The sequence below is a fragment of the Pectinophora gossypiella genome, chromosome 6 (genome assembly GCF_024362695.1).
Source record: "Pectinophora gossypiella chromosome 6, ilPecGoss1.1, whole genome shotgun sequence".
NCBI classification, from domain to species: Eukaryota; Metazoa; Arthropoda; class Insecta; order Lepidoptera; family Gelechiidae; genus Pectinophora; species Pectinophora gossypiella.
In genome coordinates, this window is record NC_065409.1 from 13,672,508 (window position 1) to 13,697,484 (window position 24,977).

The window sequence follows — 24,977 nt, forward strand, 5'->3', positions numbered from 1 at the left end:
TTATGTAACTAGCTGTAAAACTACTACCACATCGGAATCTGTAATGCTGAGGGAGAGACGTGGCCAGAAAACCTCCCAGAACAGGGCCCTAGTCCTAATGTTTCATGTTTTCCTTTCTTTTCTTATTTTTTTAAATCGATCTGAGATATCAGTAACGTAAACGGAAAAATGTTTGAAATCATTAATGGACCCTAATGGGTCGATAGCGATAAGCGCTGATTGAGGGAAATTGTCGTCCACGCCGGCGGGGTCGGCATTGGCGTCCTGAAGTGCTGGAGTAGAAGGGAAAGTCTTGCCATACTTGAGGTAAGAGAATAATATTTTGTTGGGAATGCCAGTCATGAAATAGATATCAGTGTTCACCAAGGAAATCGTATTTCAGTTACACGAAGTATGGAATGATGTCGCTTTGATGTCAAAGTGGTTTGATCAACAGCAATGAAAAAACAAACGTCACCCTCCGTGGGCAGATGAAGTACTTATACTTAATATAATATTTATTATCTTGTTTTCCTGTATGGCAAAGATTGTCTCAATGTATTTTCGGTATTGTCATAAAACCCAATGAATAAGCGAATTTTTTGAATTTAATACTCAGAGTTTTTCAGTAGAAGATAACTAATATGCGTTCAGTTTTTGTGTTATGCTTGTTTGTGTGCAATAAATAATAATAAGCAAATCAATAATCTCCCTAGCATTATCCTGTTTTTCACGGGGTCCCCTTACCTAACCTGAAGATTTGACACGTCCGGTTTTGTACAGAAACGACTGCCTGTCTGACCTTCCAACCCGCGAACACAGGTTAGGTCACTTACCTCCAAAAATGCATTTCTCGGGAATGTGGGTTTCCTCACGATAATCATTCAAAAACAAATTCGACAATTGGTTTAGGACCGCGCTTGGTTCAAACCTGCGATCACAATGTGAGAGGCAAGTGTTCTACCAACTGCGGTACCACGGCTCACAATAAAAAGCAAGTAAATAATAAATAATATATTCTTTTAATTGTACCTAATAAATTAACTGTTTACTCGCAACTAACCTGTCTCTCCCCAGTTTCAGCCAAGTCCACTTTATTCCCGACGACGACAATAGGCACAGCCGTGCTCTCCTTGGTCTCATGAATCTGATCCCTCAGTTGCCTCACCTCTGAGAAGCTATCCGCATCGGTTATATCGTATACTAGTATAAAGGCATCAGCTGATTGCATTGAAAGCGCTCTCATTGCCGGGAATTCGTACGCTCCGGAAGTGTCAAGGATATCTAAGGTGAGTCTAACTCCGGATACGCTGAAGTCACCATGATGCATCTCTTCGACAGTTCTCTTGTATTTGGTTGAGAATGTGTTGTAGAGGAACTGAGAAATGAGGGAAGATTTGCCGACTTTAGCGGCGCCGAGGACCACTATCTTGTGTCGGACTGCGTTAGCGTTTGCGAGGTTGCCGCTGCTTGATACCGTATCTTCGGTTCTTTCCGCTCTGTTGACAAAGAAAAATGGTTCACAATTATTAAGGATACGAAGCATTGATAATAAAATTCATTTTTGACGTGACTTTGAGAACGATTAACGTTTAGATGGCATATTGCACAAAAATGAAATACCTATTGTAATTAAGTACCTACGTACTTATATAGACATGGTGTTGTGAGGCTGAAAAGTAGGTATACGTTATTTAGAATAAAATAGAAAGGCACTTCCAGATATCTATCTATTTTACATCTATGAGTACACAGCCTGTTGAATGTTGAACAAAAGTACAATAAATAATTCATTATAACGGCAGTTTGTGCCGTTCATTTTTATTATCTACAAGAATACGACAAAATTCAAGTTTATCCTTCCAAGTTACGTCGAAACACGTAATAAAAAAACAATACCAGTCTATAAAGTCGAACGTTCACTCGATTATTTAACGGCCTAAACACATAAAAAGTCTTCATAGGCACCCAAACACCTAATTCACGTCGCCGTGGAACGAAATCGACCAATAAATTTGACTCAAACTGTGGGCCGATAATCATGCAAATAACGTTTTTGCCCTCGAAAATATTACGGCTTTTTTCCGATAAAACAAAGCGAAAATAGGCGATTTCGCTAATGTATTCGTGTTGCTAGATAGATAGGTATAGTACACGACTGTTATCGCGGGAAACATTTTAGCTAATTGACAAACGGAACGAGCAAACAATTATGGTTTTACTACCGTAAAATAATAGTAGTATCGGTGAAGCTTCGCCATCGCGTAATGGCGTAAAAGATACAAGGAAGCCTTAGATGGTTCGGACACGTACGAATTAAAAAATCATTGGTCGTGTTGGCGGATGCGAATCTGCGACCTGACAGTCAGAGTCGAGCGTTCCCCCGACTGGGCTACCACAATCCCGATATTATTTTACACTGACGCCTATAAATCTTTTGTAAGTACTTTTTATCTACAGATTAATCTGACTAAATTTCTTTTAAGGCCGTTAAGTCGTAAGCCATGTTGTAAGAAGTAAGCGTTTTGTTTATTTTACTTTTATGAGGTCTTTTACCTTTATGCGAGTAGCCTTAAAAGCTATCTGCCGATTGGAAGGAGAGTGTCGCAGGAATTTATTTAACAGGGACTTAGGCGATTCTCACACAACTCGGATTTTATATCGGTGCACGCGGCCGTGCGGTGTTCGTGTGTTAGGCATCAGCGGAATACATACAAATCAATGCGACCTTACCGACCGCTTCACCGCCAACCAGGTTGGTGCGCCTTATCGTCTCGAGACTGTTAAACACATTAACATTGAGAGGGACAAGATTGCATGTTGCTTATAGGGCAGTTAGAGAGAGCGGAGTATAAATGGTCCAGTAAAAATAAAAAGATGGAAAACATAAATTTGACAGATAGTAAAGAAAACAATGTGAAAAATAAAAGTAATCCCGTAACGAATTGAATCGATTTTTTTGCCGATCAGTGTAATGTATGTTAAGTAAGCAAAACTAAGTGATTTAATTAGTTAATAAGGCGGAGAACAGGAGTCCTAGTATGCCTTTGAAATAGACTACTCTTCGCGCCATCCCACTCGCGTCAGACAGAGTACTGCGGGGCGAAAGGCAAGAGGGAAACTATTGTCCTATTTTTCCCTAAAAAAGTATCATGGAGAATGCTACACCGACAAGAGCGTGGCTCTTAAATTATGATGATAGTGATGGTAAAAAACAATAACCTTATTAAGTAGGTCCTGCATTGTAAGTTTCTTGACACTCCAATTCTAGAAGAGAACTAGGTAAACAAGCAGAGATATTTTCCAGTATTTACAATCATATTCATTCCACTGAACATTTAATCTGAGTATTCGCCGATATCGGCTGGATGTCACCGCGTTATCACATCGCAAATACCCCGCGATCAATAACTATACGAGTACCTGACTCATGTGATACTTGTTTAGGAACTTTTTCCATGTTGACACAGCTCTTTCTGCGAAATCTCTAGTTTATGATGGAAGTTTTTTTAACTCATACGGTGCTTTTGTTAAGTATTAATAAACAGAACGTATAGTTCAGTACAATTAGTGATTATAATAGCTTCAAAGCGCGTCATGAATTAGATTTGTCAAGGTACATTAGCCATTGTTGTGACGTTCACTAGCATAGACTTCTTCTGTCGTGTGGGTTGTGAGGTGAATTACAAAAAAAAATTCAAAAATATTTATTTTTCAAAATTGGCTTACAAAGTTAGCGCTTTTTGAACGTCAAACATAATTAAATTACATATTATGTAACTAGCTGTAAAACTACTACCACATCGGAATCTGTAACGCTGAGGGAAAGACGTGGCCAGAAAACCTCCCAGCACAGGGCCCTAGTCCTACCAACCTGGTGTCATGGCTCATGTAACGACTACTTACTTACATCAGTGGTATGAGGAGCTCGGTGGCGAAGCGGTAAACGCGCTCGGTCTGGGATTGTTGAAGTTAAGCAGCTATCGTAAAGGCCGGTTATAGGACGGGTGACCACAAAAAAAAAGTTTTCATCTCTAGCTCCTCCGTGCTTCGGAAGGCACGTTAAGCCGTTGGTCCCGGCTGCATTAGCAGGCGTTAATGACCACCAATCCGCACTGGGCCCGCGTGATAGTTTAAAGCCCGATTTCCCTATACATCCATAGGGAAGGCCCGTGCCCCAGCAGTGGAGACGTTATGGGCTTATGATGATGACTTACATCAGTAGGTAGTAACCGGGACCAACGGCTTAACGTGCCTTCCGAAGCACGGATCATCTTACTTTTTGGACAATCAGGTGATCAGCCTGTCATGTCCTAACCAAACTAAGGATCACAAAGTGATTTTTGTGATATGTCCCCACCGGGATTCGAACTCGGGACGCTCAACCACTGGACTGCGGCCGTTATTATCATAGTAATGTTAGTCGATGCTATCCAACAGTACCTACTACCTACTATGAAAGTTCAGGATAAAGGACATCTTATACATATGTTATGTAATGTAACAATTAAAGTTATCAAGAAGTCATAAAATAAATGTAGGAGTCATTTGTAACGTCTCGCCTGGACACTTCATAGAAAAATCTCGTTTGACACAGACACTTCATAGACGTTATCGTACACGCGCATCTGTGTATGTGACATCTGACGCCATACGATAAGACTAAAGTAAAACTGAGAGGGGGTGAGGTAAACCTAGCTCAGTTGCTGGTGGGGAGCGGAGAGTTGCTGTCCTATAGGTAATACTATTCCTTATTATATGGTGAAGTATGATTATTTATAGTCAAAATAGAAGTCAGACTAAGATAATCACAAATCAATCTCATTTTATTTATATCGACTTATTTTCGAATTCTATTTATAACTTAAATAACAATGGGTACGTTTGACCGCTTTTATTGATGACGTCACAGATCAGTATTTCCATACAAACTCCAAAGAAAATTTTCGTTTAGACGTGTCGAAAAAAGTATCTCATTTGACTAGGGTGTCAAGTAGCCTATTATTTACGCTCCATACACTTCAACATTTTGCCAATAATTAGTTCGTGTCCTAGGTTCAAAATAAATTATGAAATTCTGATTACTAAATTGGACGTGACAAAGTTACGTATGTTTCTGATTATGTGACAGATTGTATTATTATAAAATAGTAACTTTACATTAAGTACCTTATTTTATTGTTTTTGTTATTTGTGTGTTTTAGTTTTGTGAATAAATTTATTTTTTAAATAAATTACTAAATAAAGATAATACTCATGAAAAACATTTTCTTTTTTCAATTTAATTTATTTATGAATTTTAATCAAGAAAAACTTAACAATAAGTCACACGCTTTTGAAACAAATTCCATAGTAATTTCATGTTTAACTAGCCTATTATATTAATCGTATCCATGTCAACCAAACTTCACTCAAGCCTTTGTCTAACGTCAAGTATTTACCAAGTCGAAGGCAATTGACTATTGACCGTCTCCTGTCGTATTGAGGGTGACATGTATCAATTAGTGGCGGGCAAATCATGCCATTGTGATCCACAAGGCTTGTCCTTACAGGACAATTGGATGGTTAGACAATTAATTGAATTAAATTAGTTATATAGGTACATATGTTGTGTTGTTTCTAAAGTGACGGACCATTATAGCGAAAGGGCATTTAACGGCCCCCGTGAGACAGTGGTTGAATGTTAGGTTTACGATTCGGAAGTCCCAAGTTCGAATCCCAGTGGCGACATAAAAATCTCACTGTGTGATGATTCCTGGTTTGGTTAGGACGTTGCAGGCTAGTCGCCTGAAAGTAAGATGATCCCGGCTTTGGACAACACGTTAAGAAGTCGGTCCCGGTTTCATTATTTATTTACTTTTCGGAAAACCAACAGCTTCATTAAACATTGTAGAAGTGCATAGGATAGAAGAGAGCCAATCACAGGTTTCCACAAATATTTTGTTTTTACTTGTGGTATGTCAGGGGCCTTTAACCCTCACACGAGGATGGATGATCTCACAACCCACATCAAGGAACAAGAAGATCATGCGGCTTATCCATCGTAGGATTTCGTTTCAAAAGTGGCTTTAAGTTGCCTTATTACTTGTGGCTTTGCTCATACTATCAAGATTCGCGCACGCGAGTTTTTGAAAGTTTCACAGCTGATTTTTACAGACTTTGTAACACCGTTTTGTGGTTGGTTAATTGTGCAATAAAAAATAAAAAAAAATATTTATATTCTAAGTTACTTACTAAAAAAAAAGTTACTTATTTATTATTATACTTAAGAACACACATGGTAATCATAGCTTTCGTATATCAAGTAAATAACATTACGAATCTCGTTACATAAGCGTCAGTCCTTGTTACTGAGAATTACATTTCATTTCAGCAGATGTACGGATCCAATTTGCGGTTCCTCTTCAAGCAGATTTCGAAAAGTAGGTATAAATTTATCATCAAGCACAGCGTCGAAATCTTATTCGGTGCAAATTGGATGATAATTTTATAAATATGATTAGAAAAATTGGAGGAAAACCACTTATCTTTCTACTTAGACGTTAAAAGCTAATAATCATGGTAGGTACATGTTTTGGAAAACTTATAAAAAGCAAGATAACTATATTTAACTCATATTATTCAGCCGCATTAGCAGTCGTTAATAACCATCAATCCGCATTGGGCCCGCGTGATGGTTTAAGGCCCGATCTCCCTATCCTTCCATAGGGAAGGCGCCCCAGCAGTGGGGACGTTAATGGGCTGATGCTGATGATGATTCAGCCGCCATAAGGGACCTTTGTTAGAGAGCAAACTTGTTGAATAGATATCATGATTAATAAGTACATGCAAGTTTTCCTCTAAAGATTTACATATAGCCTAAACTGCCTGCATCTTATTGCTGGGCTCATGCCTCCCCTCAATCACCCATATAGGAGGTATAAGGCATATTCTATTACGGGTTATTGGAGTAGTTTTACGGCTAATGGGACCAACGGCTTTTTATATTATTTCTTTAGATAAGTATATATTATTTATTATTCATATTTTTTTTTGTTATGTATCATTATATGTTTATTGCACCAGCCCGTGCTCCAATGAATAATCTTCTTTCACCCTAAGGTTGCCTGGCAGAAATTGCTGTTTAGCAATAAGGCCGCCTATTGTGCTTATGTTTTATTCGTATGTTTATGTCCTTTGTATATGTTGTTGTGCAATAAAGTATTATTGATTGATTGATTGATTGGCTTAACGTGCCCTTCGCGGAATCATCTTACTTTTTCAGACAATCAGGTGATTCAAGTCTGCAATTTCCTTAACAAACAAAGAATAGTCTTGCAAAGTGATTTCGACAATTCAATCAATCAATTAATAATTCTTTATTGCACAAAGACATAAGTAAGGACATGTGCAAACGAATAAAATAAGCACAATAGGCGGCCTTAAACAACGAAAACAATTCCCCTACGGGAATCGAACCTAACCTCCAGATCGTGAGCCTAACACTCTAGCCGACGACTTGTCTACCTGTAAACCACTTTCTTTAATCAGGCTGCAGTATATTATTATGTCATATCACTGAGAAACCGAAAAAGTACTACCGAATACAAATGTAGACTAATGACAACAACAGAAAGGTTTTCCTGTAGAGATAAGAGTAATATTTTTGAGAGGAAAGCATAACACTTTCGCATTAAAGAAAAATATACTGATGTCTGGCTGAGCGTACCTGCTACTAACAATGTTTCTCCAAAATATTTGTACAATAGTGACACAATTATCTACCTTAAACATAAACATAAACAGCCTATGTGCGTCCCACTGCTGGGCATAGGCCTCCCCTCAATCAATTATCTAATATTATTAAATATTATTATGATTATAATTATTATACAGGGTGTTAGTGACATCGTAACGAATACTGAGGGGGATGATTCAGACCATGATTCTGAGTTCATATCAAGTGGAATTTTCCGTCGCAAAAATCATGATTTTTTTTTAGTTTTTTTAAATTATTTTCAATTCTATACTTTTGCGATCAAAAATTCCACTTGATATTAACTCAGAATAATCAGCTGAATCATCCCCCTCAGTATTCGTTACGATGTCACTTACACCCCGCACAAGTACATACTGTAGCCATACAAGTAGGTATGGGTGTTAGTGACACCGTAACGAATACTGAGGGGTATGATTCAGACCATGATTCTGAGTTGAAATCAAGTGGAATTTTCCGTCGGAAAATTCATGAAAATTTTTGTTTTTTTTTTAAGTTATTTTCTGTTCCATAATTTTGCGACGGAAAATTCCACTTGATATCATCTCATAATCATGGTCTCAATCATCCCTCAAAGTTTTCGTTACGATGTCACTAACACCCTGTATAGACCAATAAGTTAAGTAAATCCTATTGTGATTGTTATATTATTGTGTAGACCGAGAAGAGCTTATATGAAACACATTAAAGAGAAGGTGAACGTCGTGTCTTATAAGGAAGTGAATGAATTGGCCTTTGATACACAAGAATGGAGAATATGAGGGTGGCTCTGAAATTAGTGCTAATGAATGGCAATAGGCTCATCCCCTAATAAATGAGACTTACACATAGCTGGCGAAGAGTGGGTGTATATACTACACACGTGGAATTATAATTTACTATTTCATGCGACATAAGGTGGGTTCAGAGGCAGAGGACAGGAGTCCTAGTATGGCTTTGACATAGACTTCTCAAACGGGATAACGCTAGGAAGATGATGACGAAGGAGAGAGAGAGAAAGCGTCAGTCGTTTTGGCGAAACAGAAATCATTTTGGCTAAGCTTTTAGAGACAAACATGAATGTGCTGGGAAAGAGAGCAACCTCGCTCCCACTCCGCGTTTGTCGAGTAGGAACGCACCCTAAAAGCTGAAGTAGGAAAGGAGATATAAAACATAAGTAGGTAATTCAGTGAAGGCGTCTGAAGGTAATATACGGACAATAACAATTTAAGACAGCCATATTTGCCAGCAGGTGGTATCGCAGTAATTTTATTGGAAGACTGAAGACCGCCCGTGACTTTGTCTATGGATTGTGGTCAGAGGGGAGGAGTGCTATTCCTCTTTGAAATATAACGTATTGATTTATACACGCATACATAAAGTCACGCCTGTAATTATTAAGACCTACAACCATTAACCTCTCATCTGCCGGAACGCGGATCTCGACCAGACACAATGTAAAATCTATTGTGTCTGGTATCTCGGCAGATGAGAGGTTAATAAGCTAGTTTCCAACTAGTCAAATCAGTTACTTTTTACTAAACGTCAAAACACAAAATTACTTCGGAATTTGTATGAAAAAACACACTGTGACATAGAAAAACGTGATATAAAATGTCAGACTTATTACGTTCTTGTTGATTAAAATGCATAGATAAGTTAAATAGAAAAAAGAAAATATTTTTCGTTAGTTTTAGATTTGTCATTATTTGTAGTTTATTCATTAAATATTTATTCTTAATTAATATTTATACAAAAAGTCAAATAATTCAACTTAAAATTACTTAACCTAGAACCCACTCCGTGTCAAACCCGGCCCAAAAGTGCCCATGACACTAGCAGCGTTACCGCGCTGGATTGCCACGGACAACCTCTGAGCCAAGTAAGACCCGGAGCGGGGGTCAAGTCATATTTAGTATTCAGAATTTCATTATTTATCTTGAACCTAGTACACGACCCAATTGATATGGTGTCCTGAAATGGATCAATATGCTAAACGTGTGATAAACGTGGTATTACTTTTATATGATACAATACAATACAATACAAATTTACTTTATTGCACACAACATACAAAACAAGTTTTACACACATGGACGAAAGATACAGTACAATCTGGCAGCCTTATTGCTAAGATCTGTATCGATATGATCTGTGCTCATCATCATCATCAGCCCACTAACGTCCCCACTGCTGGGGCACGGGCCTTCCATATGGATGGATAGGGAGATCGGGCCTAAAACCATCACGCGGGCTATTGATCTGTGCTGTCGCCTATAATATTACGCCCTATTATATTAGAAAAGACACAATGTCCTCACACTTATAAACTTTGATTAAAATTATTTTTACAATAGCCCCGATTCCTGCAGACACATCCTAATTTTATTTTAAGTTATACCCGTAATTTTCTTATCCGCCGAAAAGGAAAGGGACGGATGATTGATTACTGTTAATTTTAAAACGAATGAATAACCCCAGCGAATAATATACCAACCCATTTAACGTTTCTACTTAATTCTGTCGGGTTTTTTTTTCAATATAAAATTTTGGAAGGGTTTTTTAAATTTCTGCGTAAAATTGACGTTTCCATAAATGTTATACTTGTCAATTACCGATACCTTTCTTTTTCAGCGGATATTAAATTGTAGCGTTGACAGCGACTTTCCGAACGGCGACACTCGCTATGGCGAGTCTCTTTTACCGGCATAACTTAAAATAAAATTAGATGGTGTGTAGGTACTGGAATCAGCACCGGCGATTGTTTTATTTATAAATACGTTTATTGTCATTTAAGATTTGTAATTCGTGACAAATTAATAAAAGTCAAATGCCACGGGGAATTGTTGTAGAAATAACAAAAGATACTCAAAGTTTTTAGCACGGCCATTATTCAGTTGACGACTTCGCGAGTGGGATGTTGATTAATGGTAAGTCTGACATTTAGGAAATTACAAACAGAACATCATGTTATTCCCATCTCAATTTGTACGACTTTTCACGTGTTTCAAATGCAAACGGAAGTTTTATGGAGTTTTTCTTCTTATGTAGGCGTGAGAGTTATAATTATGTGCCTCATTTTACAATACTAGAAAATTAAAGCGAAATTTTGAATAATAATATTAGAGTATTGAGCAATTCACCATACTTACGCCTCAAACGTCTGTTTCAGAAGATTCATGTCTTATCAGCATAGTTATGCACTTTTTTCATGGCCGTGCAGAGCGGCAAATTTTACCGCGCACACTGCAGGTGAAGCCTTGGACAGATGGAATGTTGTCGGTTGGCTTCGTTTCAATTGAGGATATTACCTTGTTAAAAACGTTTTTCTATAAGTCTACTTCAAGTCGCTTGTCCAATGCCACACCCTCAGATGGCGTTCTTTAGCCTTAGACAATGATAAGAAAAATAGGAAAATGCGTTTTTTTTTTAATGTTACTCTCGGTTGTCAAAATTGTTCCAAGCTTGGTTTTTTCTTTGACGTGACTTATTGAAGATTTGCCGCAGATGGCATTAACAAAATCTAAGACAACAGGCCTGAGGGTGCCCAGTTAGGCGCGAACCTCGGTTCAGGGCGTCGTCTGAGAGGAAGAATATTTGAAAGAATTAATCGACCCTAGTGGGTCGATAGCGATAAGCGCTGAATAAGGGAAATCGTCGACCACGCTGGCGGAGTCGGTATCGGGGTTCTGAAGTGTTTGGTGTCGTGAGCTGATTGGCTGCCTCTATGGCTAGAGTAAACGGGTCGTCGGGATCTTACATTACGTCCTTCGGACACCGCAACTACCAGATTTGGATGATGCGGAGCAGAATCGAAGACACGGTTTCAAGCTAATTTGAGACATTGGGCTATGGTTTCCCAGCTTGGCTGACACCCCAGTGTAGTAGGAAAGCGGGTCATAGCCTTACGTCAGCGACTACCACGATGGGACCAGTTTATAGCTCTCACGGCTTGATAAGGTTGGTAATCCACTTCACAACCCACACGAGAGAAAAAGACGGCTTGAATAGGCTTTCTAAAAATATAGAGTTGCCACACGTAATCCTGGAGCGTTTTGTGTAGAAGGCTAAACAAGTGCCTTAATTAAAATCGGACTTTAATTAGATCGTTAAGCTTGATGCATACAAAGTCAGTGAAACGGGACCTGTGGACGAGAATTGTATATAAAATCCCGCGCGTCGTGGGCAATGATGTACCGTTATTGGAAATGTTCCCACTTTGGGGAAGTTCTAAATTTATGTAAAAAGAGCTGTATCACCTAACCTTTAAGCAGATAAGTCCAGGGTACTTATAAGAAATAATAATTTGAAGAAGAAAATCTGTAAGTGTCTTTATTATTAAAGAGTTCTTACAACGGGAACATATTCTGCTTGCGTTTCCAACTCGGTATGCAATAAACATTAGAAGATTTACTTACACCGAATATTAAAAAAAAAACTTAAATTTTACTACAATTCCGTAAGTAACTTATAAATAAAACTATATCAACTGAAGGTTTCATGGCGGTAAGCACCTAAGTAATAATAAAATTATGTAGGTATAAAACAAAAGCTCGTGTTTTAAAAACATTAAAACTGCATATTGTACCTTTTCAGAATTAAATTTTAATTTGCCATAAATTAAAAATCTAAGTACATGCACGTAATAAATATTCGTTATTTATTTATGAAGTGACAGCCTCCGTGGTCTAGTGGTTAGAGCGTTAGGCTCACGATCTGGAGGTCCGGGTTTAATTCCCGATGGGGACATTGTCGAAATCACTTTGTGAGACTGTCCTTTGTTTGGTAAGGACTTTTCAGGCTTGAATCACCTGATTGTCCGAAAAAGTAAGATGATTCCGTGCTTCGGAGGGCACGTTAAGCCGTTGGTCCCGGCTATTAGCCGTAAAAACACCTCCACCAACCCGCAGTGGAGCAGCGTGGTGGAGTATGCTCCAAACCCCCTCCGGTTGATTGAGGGGAGGCCTGTGCCCAGCAGTGGGACGTATATAGGCAGTTTATGTTATGTATATTTATGAAGCCGCTGACATTTTTCCATTATTAGGTACGTAAATAAATCTTTTATTTTTTCCACAAACTTTTGGCTACAGTCAACAATGGTATAATGGGAATATACGTTCAGGCATGAGCCCGAATAGGCAAATACAATCAGCGGTTCTTGACTCATATAATGTGTTTTTTACCCGACTGCCAAGAAGGGTGTATCACGCGTATCTATGTTTGTAAGATTTGTTCCTTCCTCGAAACATCCCAAGCGACGGCTGGATGGATTTTAATGAATAAATGTATCGATTCGTCTTAACCGTCCGGTTTTGTTTCCATAAATTCAAAATGATAGTAGAAATGAAAAAAAAAAACATATTAACACATATATCAATAACATTAAGCTTCTTCTTCTATCGTGTGGGTTGTGAGGTGAATTACCAACCCCATCAACCCTGGTGTCAGGGTTATTATTGAGCCGCCATAGACCCCTGACATGACTCATGTAACGCCTATGTACTTACATCAGTAAGTAGTAACCTTCCGAAATAGTGCCTTCCGAAGCACGGATCATCTTACTTTTGGACAATTAGGTGATCAGCATGTAATGTCCTAACCAAGATAGGGATCACAAAGTGATTTTTGTGATTTGTCTACACCGGGATTCGAACCCGGGACCTCCGGATCGTGAGCAGAACACTCAACCACTGGACCACCGAGGCCGTTGAACATTAAGCTTATGACTATATTCTCAATAGGAGCAGCTGATGACTCCTTTATCTCTGAAGGTACATCCATCAGTAGATGTACTTAAGTACTGCGCAACGCTTCATCGAGCCTTTTGTTAGGCCAACGTGATGACAGGTTGTGAACCGCGTCACCTATCACAATAGACTATATACGGCCTCAGTGGTCTAGTTGTTAAGCGTTAGGCTCACGATCCGAAGGCCCGGGTTCGAATCCCAGTGGGGACGTATTACAAAAATCACTTTGTGATCCCTAGTTTGGTTAGGACATTACATGCTGATCACCTGATTGTGCAAAAGTAAGATGATCCGTCTACTACTTCCTGATGTAAGTACGTCGTCATAACACGAGGCACGGGGCTTTGGCGGCTCAATAGTAACCCTGACACTTGGGTTGGGAATCCACCTCACAACCGACACGATAGAAAAAGATAGAATATATCATCTATATATATGCTTTTGTACCTCTATCAATCTCTATAATCCTCTATTATAAATATGTAATCCTAATAGGAGTCTACTGATAAGCGCACCTAACTTTGACGTAAAGTTTGCAAAGTAAATGTTGGCTCGCCGATCTAACACCTCTCTTGAATGGATTTGGTTTGAGGCTGTTTACTTAAGGTAAAGATCTTGCAAGTTTCTATTATATTAAATCAAATCAAATCAAATATATTAACCATACAATAAAGAAAAAAAAGCGCACAGAACGGTAACTTTCCGCCCCGCACCTATTAGTATTGGACCGAACTCACTTTAGTTGCATGACTTAATCCTGGAGCGTTTTTTTTTTTTTTTTTGACGTGACTTATTGTAGATTTTCCGCACATGGCAATAACTACTTGGCCGGATGCGTTTTGTGTAGAAGTACTTACATCTACTGATGGATGAACCTTCAGAGATAAAAAGTAATCAGCTGCTACTATTGAGAATATAGTATGCTTAATGTTAATCGGCCTCCGTGGTCCGGTGGTTGAGCGTTCCGCTTACGATCCAGAGGTCCCGGGTTCGAATCCCGGTGGGGACGTATCACAAAAATCACAAATAAACAAGTGCGTACCTTAATTAAAATCGGACGAAATAAATAATATTTTAGTTGTTGTTGCGTATGGCAGACAAATATCCTGCTTGGATCAAATATCCAGCTTAAGCTCCCTTAACCAAGTCTCTGCTGCATCCGTCACACAATGCAGCTCGGCTATACCACCTGGGAACCGGTGCAGAGGGCACTCGTTCACTATGTGAGATATGGTTTGGTCCGGGTGACCACATTCACAGTATGGTGACTCCTTTAAGCCCCATTTACATAAGTGATTGTTTGACTTTCCATAGTCGGTCCTACACCGGTTCAGTCTTGTCCAGATTTTTCGCTTGGAGTCAAAGCCAGGGACCCTCCGCGAGGGATCCTGGATAAGGTCCGAATTTGTGCCATCGAACATGTTCGTTGAATATGTTGAATATTTTAGTTACTTACGATACAATAAAGACTATTGCGTACAGAACGGTCATTCTCCGCCTCGCACCTAATCTGTATCGGACCGACCTCACCCCCTCTGAGTCTGAAGTTAGTCTTAAATTGCCGTAATCCGTTAGAGAGTAAGAGAGAGCGCGCGGATTGTATTTCTCTCGCACTTATTCGTCAGGCGGTACACGATAAGAATGTAATTTTTGTGTGGAGTGTTGGGTGCTTCAACTTTAAGTTATTGAGCCTTCGTTTATGGATACGCAGCGCGTTGTAAAGGGCTTTAACAGCGCGGCGCTACACTGCATATATAGCATATATACTGCATATATATATACCAGACAAACGCGCGAGTAAAGTTTCTGCGTGAACGCGTATACGATCTCATAATGTTTGAATCCACTGCGCGACACGCTACTAAACGCAAAATTACTAAAATGGATATTCAATAATTAATCGTTATACAATAGGAAATCAGTACCTTAATTTCATACAGGTACGATCATCGTAGCCGCATCGCACATCTGATCTGATTTAAGAGCCACGCTCTTGTCGGTGTAGCATTCTGCATGCTAGTTTTTTTGGAAAAATGGGGCATTGGTTTCCCTCTCGCTTTCCGCCCCTTAGTAGTCTGTCTGATATGAAAGTAGAAGAGTAGTAGAGTATAACCTTAACTCTTTCAAGCCCTGGTTTCTAGACCGTTTATGTGTTAATATTTAAACGGTAATGAAGAAGTAACAGCTAGGGTGTTGTCATAACTCGTATGTATACATAAAAGGAAGCAATAAAGTTGTTCATTGTGACCTACACAAAAGTGGGACGAAAATAGATATTCCGCTTTTAGACATTTTGGCCTTTTGCCAATACGAAACTTGAGCCAAAAGGATGCATTTCAAAAATATATATTTTATGGGGTTATTACCCCATAGTAGATTACTTAAGTTTACAAGTTTGCCAAAGTTACAAGTTTGAAAGGTTGCCAGAATAACTAGCGTTTATTGAATAATATCCGTGTTCTGAATAGAGTCAAGGAGCAATTTATTAGTTAAATAGGTCATTCGATGCATGAACTGGAATAAAGAGGAAGGAAAATGCTGCTTACTGACCCGGGACATGGCCGGGTATGTTGTTGATTATGACCTATGATATTATTGGCTAAGAGATAAGACATAGCGACATAGAGTCGATTTTCTGTTTAGTATGTTATTCTGAGGTGGAGATGGGAGTCATCGGTAGGGCAATGCACGACGGAAGGGGCAAGTCACCGGGAACCTGACAGAGGGCAGTAGTAACTGACAGTACTAATCAGAGACGGAGGACAGGAGTCCGGCTTAGGAGTATGGCTTTGAAATAGACTACTCTGGGCATCATTCCACTCGCATCAGACAGAGTACTGCGGGGCGGAAGGCAAGATGGAAACCACTGCCCTATTTTTCCCCTAAAAAAAGAACATGGAAGTCGGAATAATATTTCTCAGACACTCGTTTGCGAAATTTATAAATATTCCGGTCTTATTCCGTTGTAACTCTCTCGCAACTCAACCACAAACAGTGTGAAACAAGTCAAAAGCCCTCTGTAAGCTATAATTCTATTTTACCGAGCAATTGGATCGCAAATACGAGGCCGCATCGCAAATTCAACGTTCCGAAATAAAACAGACCTTCGCTTTGATTTTTGTCCAACGATTTCCAGCTTATTGCGGACTTTGACACTTTGCTTTTAATTAAAAATGTCAATCTTTCAAACACGGCGCCGTAGAGAGAAATGGAAATAGAATTCCATACAAATAACGTTAATGAATTTATCGTTTGGCCCGTCGGAAGTCTGTATAGCTATATGTTTGTTCCTAATGGTAGGTTTAGATTGCATCCCCACTGATGTGGAGCGGAGGAGAGACGTACATCAGGGGCCTGTTTAATAAAACTTACAATTGTATATTACAATGACAATTTGATGTACATTGCGGAGTGTGTGATCACGAATATTTTGCAGTTTCATATTAGCTACGCAATGAACATCAAATTGTCGTTGTAATTTACAATTGTAAGTTTTATTAAACAGGCCCCTGGACTATTTCCTAACTTTGACAGTTCCGGCGGTCAACAAACTGCGATAGAACTAAATTGCTCCCAATAGCTTTTGAAGTTACGAAATAGGCCTGCAGGAATCTACAGATCACAGTGAACGAAAACGCGCGTTTCCTCTCAATAAAAGAGAATGGAATGGTAAGTTGCGGAAAATTGCGTGAGATAAAATAAAATTCGGGTTTCGTCTTCTTTGTCGCTTCTTCTGCTTCTATCGTGTGTTGTGATGTGCATTACCAACCTCAACAACCCTGGTGTCAGTGTCATTATTGAGCTGCCAAAGGCCCCTGACATGGATCATGTAACGACTACTTAGTGTAACTACGTAGTAACCGGGACCAACGGCTTAACGTGCCTTCCAAAGCACAGATCATCTTACTTTCGGACAATAAAGTGATCAGCCTGTAATGTCCTAACCAAAGTAGGGATCACAAAGTAAGTTTTGTGGTATGACCCCACCGGGATTCGAACCCGGGGCCTTCGGATCGTAAGTTCAATGCTTAACCATTGGACTGGAGGTGGTCACGTCACGTCGGAGTTTGTTCCCTTCTATGTTAAATGAACAAACATGGGTATGAAACAACTTTTCGATTCGAGACTGGAATAAAATTGTAAACGTAGTGAAAAATGAAGTTTATTTTCTTTAAAATGGGAAAGTTAAAGTGTTGAATGTGCCGATTTTTCATTGGAAAAATGAATCCGCCTTTTGTGTGAAGGGTTCGAATTTCCCGGATAGCAGTGTTTTGTTTTATTTATGAGTGTTCGGGGTATGTTTGAAACTTCTGCTATATGTATCCCACGCCATATGAATAATGAGAAAGAGAAACATTGGTTGTTACAAGCGAAGATGCTTGGAATAATAATTAAAATATATTATTGTAAGGAACACTTTTGAAACGTTTGCTCGTACTGTGAGTGTTGTGCTATTATATGAGCAGATTTATAATACTATACACATCTACTCTCTTCTTAGGGGATATAATTCTTAGGGGTGACATCTTCTAATTTGTCGTGCAGAGCCTACTAGTATCTTGTTGGTTGAAATGCCTTTGAGTTTTGTTATAAAGTAAGCATATTTACCTTTTTGTTTAAAGCCTTATGATCGTTATAAAAAGGCCAAGGGTAGGCCTTTGAAGATAAATAATCAACCTCCATTTTGCAAAATAAAAATGGCTGCGCAAAATTAAAATTTGAATCAAAAGAAACTTTGTTCGAAAGGAATAATTTAAAAGAGAATGATAATTGAAAAAATGTAAATACCACAATACATATTTATAACATTCATTAAAATACAAAGGAGAAGAGTTTAAATTGATCTTTGTTTGCTGATCATTCCGGGCATGTTATATTTCCTCGACAAGATCACGATCTATGAAACATGTGATAATTGCTAGTGTGATAATACTACTGCTCTCAGGCGGGGAGGTGTTCGTCGTAATCAGACAATACAGCAATTCTCTTGAATGATGTATAGCGAATAAAATATGCGCGTCACCTATTGGTGCTAATCATAAAATAGAGATAGAGCACGAATACATACACACATATATTCAAACAAACACACACACACACATTTTAAATGTTTATTATATTTTTATATGCGTACGAAATGTGGTTCGTGGGGGGAGACCAGGATCCCAAGATACAGGGTCAACCTAGTTTGGGCTCCTGTCTTCTGCATACGGTCCCAATTTAAACATTATTTTGTTAGTATGGTAGGTAGTTTATAAGATTGTTTGTAGAAAAAGAAATAAACTTTTTTTTTTAATCGCGTGCCAAATAAACGCACTGTCCGCCCATCCGCACGCTACCGCTCGCCATAGGTTTGTGTTCACTGTATTTTAATTTTTACAATGGTGCTAATTTCTGTAAACATCATCTAATTTTATTTTAAGCTATATCTGTCATTTTCTTATCCACCGAAAAGGAAAGGGACAGGTAATCGTTAAGCATAAAATGTATGGAACACACGTCTATTTTAAGCACAAATCTAAAACAATCGTTTAAAAATTTTACATTGGCCAATAACCCGACATAATTATGTTGACAGCACACGTCAAACGGTTTGCATACCAGCGAGATATCTTTTTGATTCGTCCGGGTTATTCATTCATTTACATGAGTAAATGCATGAGTAAATCAGCTCTTCAATTTAGGAAGAATGATCTTCCTAAATTTAAGAGCTGATCATCCGTCCCTTTCCTTTTCGGCGGATAAGAAAATGACAGGTATAACTTAAAGTAAAATTAGGAGGTGTCTGCAGGAATCGGGGCCATTATCCTTTATTTTATGGTTGTGAACCTTCTGATAGAATAATTAAACAAATAACCAGTGCAAAAGTGTTTTTATTCGAAGGACGGCATCATATTTTCATAAACAATGCCAAACAACATTCCCGCCACTGCCTTTCAAAAATGCGGGAAAACGTCCCGTTCGAAAAAAAAGAAATCAAAACAAAATAAATTAACTGCCAGTTTCAAATTAAAAATAGTCAAGTCGTGATACAGATTAACGATTTTACTTGGTCTTTTACCGAAATAATAAAATAAATATAATGAACCCTAACACTAGTGATACAGCTCGCTATAATTTATCATAAAGTAGCTAGCATTGTCAAATGTGGCTGTGGTCTTTTATTTTAATGATATAAAAATATACCAATATTACCTAAAGGCATACAATAAGGAATAATACTACGTATAGAACGGCAACTCTCTGCTCCCTACCAGCATCTGAGCTAGGTCCCCCCCTCGAACATAGTTTAGACTTGAATCGTATGGTGTCAGATGTCACACACACAGATGCGCGTGTACGATAATATCAATGTGTAGTGTCAGTGTAAAATGAGGTTGTTTGTATGAAGTGTCCGGGGTGTGCTAAATGTTGTTGTGTTGTTTTACAAAAAAATGCCTTAGAATAATAGTAAACATTGATTCAACGACAAGCTGCAGACCCTATTTTACAAAACTTAAACTCTTAACTCTAACATCTTTATAATATTTATCAAGTCGTCAAAAATAATCCACATTTATTCCCGCTTTACTCTCGCCCCCAAAACCTACGGCCTCACACCAGACTAGCCCAACCTTTTAGTAAATTGCAAATTATTCTCTCAGGTCCATTCGCTATGTCTGTTAAAATATATAATGAGATTCCAAAAGCCTTGCAAGACATCACCGAAATAAATAAATTCAAAAAAAATTTAAAACAGTATCTAATACACAAAAGTTTTTATACTCTGCAGGAGTTTTTTAATGATTAGTTCTGTTGTTTAAGTACTTTAGTTTTACGTCTAAATTATGTATACTTGTTATTATTTATTATGTTTAAGCCTAAAAATATGCTTTAACTCCCCTTTAAATTGCTGTGCCCAATCCGGGTCCATATATGTGTTACATACCTTATATTACCAACCTCCTACCATGTGGAACGCAATAAATGATATGATTATGATTATGTTATTTACGTATTGTAACATTAATAAAGTATTAAAAATCTAGGTCACCTATAGCAATGAAATAAGACCACATACATGTGATCCATCACAGCCAAGCTACCATAATTTTAATACATATGCCCGTGCTAAAGTAATGAGGTACTCATTCATACTAGGGTAGCGAAAATTATGGTAATAACCATTGTAAGTATAAATTATGCAAATAATATAAAAGCTTAAAGAAATTATGTTAAAATTTTCGTCAACAGTTTTTCTTTGGAGCTGATATTATCACGGCAGTTGTGGCAGGTACAGTTAAAAATATAATGCTCACAACTTTAACCCACTTGGGGTAGTCAGAGGTTAATCCATCGCCAGAATGACTGCTGATGACTGTACATAGATCACTATGTACAGTCATGAGCAATATAACGTACCTACTTTAGGACTCTGTCGCACTTACATATTTGACATTTAGTGAGACTTACAGTTCAATTTGTCAAAAAAGTTAATGTGACATGGTACCAAAGTGTATACGTATTAATGCTCGTGACCGTACCCACACCTTACCGAGCTTTCTGTTAGAACAACATGCCAAGTGACAATGATCGAGCCAACTGTGTTAGTGAAAATTTCACTTAAGATAAATTCATAACTGATTGGTGTAAATCCGCTACAAAATAATACTTATCTGTTTAAAGATTAATAAACCTTATAAATACTTACTTATGTTATAAATAAAAATGCTGGCCAAGTAATGAACGCTGGATGAGAAGGTACCAGAAACTGAGTCTTGTCTTTTATACGTACTTACTAACTTTATTAACTTTTTAAATATCGACCGACATCTTTACCAATTCATCCTCCGGCCAAGTAATTAATGCCATTTTCGGCAATCTACAATATAAGTTACGTGAAATAAAAAAGCCAATTCGGTATGTAAGGGAAAAAAAGATACGCAAATTCTAAATCCATTTCGAGATTTCGTCTTAATTAGGTTTATTTCTTTATTTTTAAATCAGCCGGATGGTGTTTATTTTAAAGGCAAAGGTATAAAAGGCATTCAGCCTACTTCAGGAGATATATTTTTTTAATTGTATTAAAAAACATTAATAATTGCATGAAAATATTCAAATTAGTCTTTTATAATAGCATAACGTTTTATTTAAAAATATAAAAAAATACCTTCAAAACTACCTTACACACCCAGTTCAGCCATAGTATTCACAATAGAAAAATAATTTATGAACCGAGTAAAATTAATTGACTTGACGACTTGTCATCTGACAATGGGGTGTTTTCGACCTTTCACCCCATGGGGTCAATGACCGCCTTAAAAAGTATTAGTTCTGGATGAATGGGCAATAACAGCTGCGATCGATCTGTTATTCTATAGCTGCTAATGGGTGAATTTCGGAGCACTGTTCTTTTTTTTTTTCACGTGACTTATAGTAGATTAGCCGCATATAGCATTAACTACTTAGTCAGACAAATGGGGGATTTCAGAGCACTGAAAGTTAATATCATCATAAGATATGTTTAGTTATACCTATAGCCAGCTATTTACGTGCATCATAAAATAAATTAATCGAAATCTATGATGATCACTGCTAAGATTATGATTTTTTTTTTGCTTTTAATAATATTTTAAATGTTTCTTTTATTGTTTTATTCGAACAAAAGGATTACAAAATATATAATTTATAGATGTACGACTTTATCAGTTCAATCAAATAGATCTTGGATAATAATATTATTATGTAAGAACATGACAGCATAATTATTTCAATTTTAAACCATCGACAAAACAAAATGAATCATCGATTAACACGGATCACGTTTTCAGGCGTTATGTTGCATTTTTTTGGCTCACAATAGATGTGTGATGAATGTAAAACCTTTGTATTTCCAGCATTCTATAAAAACTAGCCTGTCATTTATTAATGGTCCTTTGATGCCTACCTGTACGTGATAACGGGTACAAAGGGGTTTTTAACGACACAGGAACGGAAAAGGAAAAAGAGCCGGTTAAGGCCGCGTTTAGGGACGCGTAGCGCAGCGTTTTTGCACACGTTTGAATTGTAGCGTCGGTTATGACGATAGGTGAGGCCGCGGCCGATGCGGCGGGTGAGGTGGCGGGCGACGTGGCATAGGTGACGCGGCGGGCAACGCGGCAGGCGACGCGGCGAGCGACGCGGCGAGCGATTTGGCGAGCGACGTGGCATAGGTGACGAAGTGAGCGATTTAGCGAGCGACGTGGCATAGGTGACGCGGCGGGCGACGCGGCAGGTGACGCGGCGAGCGATTTGGCGGGCGATGTGGCATAGGTGACGCGGCGGGCGACGCGGCAGGCGACGAGGCGAGCGATTTGGCGAGTGACGTGGCATAGGTGACGCGGCGGGCGACGCGGCAGGCGATGCGGCGGGCGTTATGTCAGGCGACGCGACAGGCGACGCGTGACGCGATGACCAATCCATACACTAAATTACAATTTGCCTAAATGTTTACTGGCTATTTATTTACACCTACTCTCTTGTGTAAGTTGTGTGATATTCCGTGTTTTGTTTTATATTGTTACTGTGGTGTTCCTACAATAAATGTTCTGTGTGTTGGCACTGTTTTTGTTTTTTAATGTTGTGTTTAAGTGCAATAAAGGGTTTTGTATTGTATTGTATTGTAGTAAAACCTGTGAGTGCCTTGTAGTGTAACGTCTATTACAAGTTTATTGTGTATGCATTGATAAGTTAAGTACATGGTTAGACTAGTATGGGCTTTTATTGCCTGAAATAAATGGTTTATTACTAGCCACAGTAGCTAACAGCCTTATCTATTTCTAAATAAGTATATCTATTTATGACATGTTATACGAGTATCTATAAGATAAGATCACAGCGACAACTGTGAATGCGACATGCGATATGTTATCGCGTCCCCGGGGCGACTTTGTTAGTCACACTAACAAAGCACATTAATAGGTTAGGTTATTTATAGGAATACAATACTTTATACACAGCCATACCATATTATTTAATATTACAAGGTAAAAACATACATTACACAATCATATCTATAAACACCCTGTCACATACATACATACATAAATAAACTCACGATTATTTGACACCGGAATATGCGCTTATTCCTATCTAATAATGTAAATGTATGTAATATTAAACAGAACGACCAGTTCAGTACAATTAGTGATTATATTTCAATACGATAACATTTTACAATCGTCTCAAAAAAGGCACAAAAATTAAAATAAAAAAATGCGCGGTCAGAGAATTAGATCTGTCAAAGTACGTAAGCTAGTGTTGTGACGTTTATGAGAATAGTCATGTATCAAACGATATTAAGTAGATCGATTATTTTCTATCTAACAGTACTTATTATATATATGTGGCAGGGTGTATTATGTGTGTGCAATATGTATTTACCTTGCAATATCATAAATATAATAAACATCACTATAAATAAGCACACTAAGTATAAAAGTGGAGCACTTGCAATAAAAGTGTTATTACCTCTAAATTAAATAGTTCACAGTGTTACGAGGGTCCGGTGATAAGACCACGGGATTCAAGAGCGATAAAACACAGCTGTCTCAGCTAAATCGTTTAAGGTCCACACAAACAGATACTCGCTCCTGAGCTGGAGTACTTACTTACGGAACCAAAATGTAACATGATTTTTACATCACGTAATTATATAGGGAGTTAGTGACATCGTAACGAAATCTTTGAGGGATGATTCAGACATTTGTTGGTGTTGCGCACTTATTTTATATGTGCAAATGTCAAATAGCAATATTGTTTTTTAAGTGAATTGTTACAATGTGGCCTTTTTAACCCCTCTGGTGTCTTCTTGGTTGCGCATCCTACGGCTTGAATCACTCGATAGTCCAAAAAAGTAAGGTGATTCCGTGCTTCGTTAAGCAGTTGGTCCCGACTATTAGCCGTAAAAATCTGTCTACCAACTCGCAATGGAGCAACGTGGTGGAGTATGTTCCATAACCCCTCCGGTTCATTGAGGGGATGCCTTTGCCCAGCAGTGGAAAGTATATAGGCTGTATATGTTATGTACACTTATGTTATGCACTCCTAGCGGTCTATTTTATGAAAAATACGTAGTAAAAAACTTAGAAGCTGCTAATTTTATATTCTGCACTCCCATAACTTTTAAACTATATAAGAGCTCGGGTCAAAGAAATCGTTAAGAAGTTGAGAAATCCTTAGTTCTCCCTTGAGAAGCTCTGTATCTTCACAAAAGACATTGTTGTCTTCAAGTAAACTAAAATGTAAGAACACGTTGCTCGTAAGTTGCTGACAAAGTAATTTAGACGTATTACTTTGTAGTAAGGAGAGGATTACAATATTATCTGTTGCTCTCCGGGCCTCGTTTTCAGTTGGCTATTTTGGAGCAAAGGCTTCACCCCTAGTTTTGTCTAGAGATGATGGGTTAATCTCAAGCAGCCTAGATAGTAATTATGACTAACTATATTCCAACAAAAACATTTTCATGTAAAATGTTGCCAAGACGAGAAAATATGGAT

General features: G+C 38.2%; 2 protein-coding genes across 3 annotated transcripts in view; one reads left to right on the top strand and one right to left on the bottom strand.

Annotated features, from left to right (window-relative positions):
* LOC126367736 (uncharacterized) overlaps positions 1 to 24,977 on the top strand; it is a 558,664-nt gene that overhangs the window by 293,490 nt on the left and 240,197 nt on the right. The window lies entirely within an intron of this gene.
* LOC126367837 (ras-related protein Rap-1) overlaps positions 1 to 24,977 on the bottom strand; it is a 55,461-nt gene that overhangs the window by 21,661 nt on the left and 8,823 nt on the right. Inside the window, exons 2-3 of one of the 2 annotated variants that reach the window (XM_050011608.1) lie at positions 20,867 to 20,875; positions 1,043 to 1,478 (exon numbers count right to left, since the gene is read on the bottom strand). In XM_050011608.1, coding sequence (XP_049867565.1) covers positions 1,043 to 1,478; positions 20,867 to 20,875 — 445 coding nt within the window. The remainder of the gene's footprint in view (positions 1 to 1,042; positions 1,479 to 20,866; positions 20,876 to 24,977) is intronic. The other variant, XM_050011607.1, reaches the window with a different exon arrangement.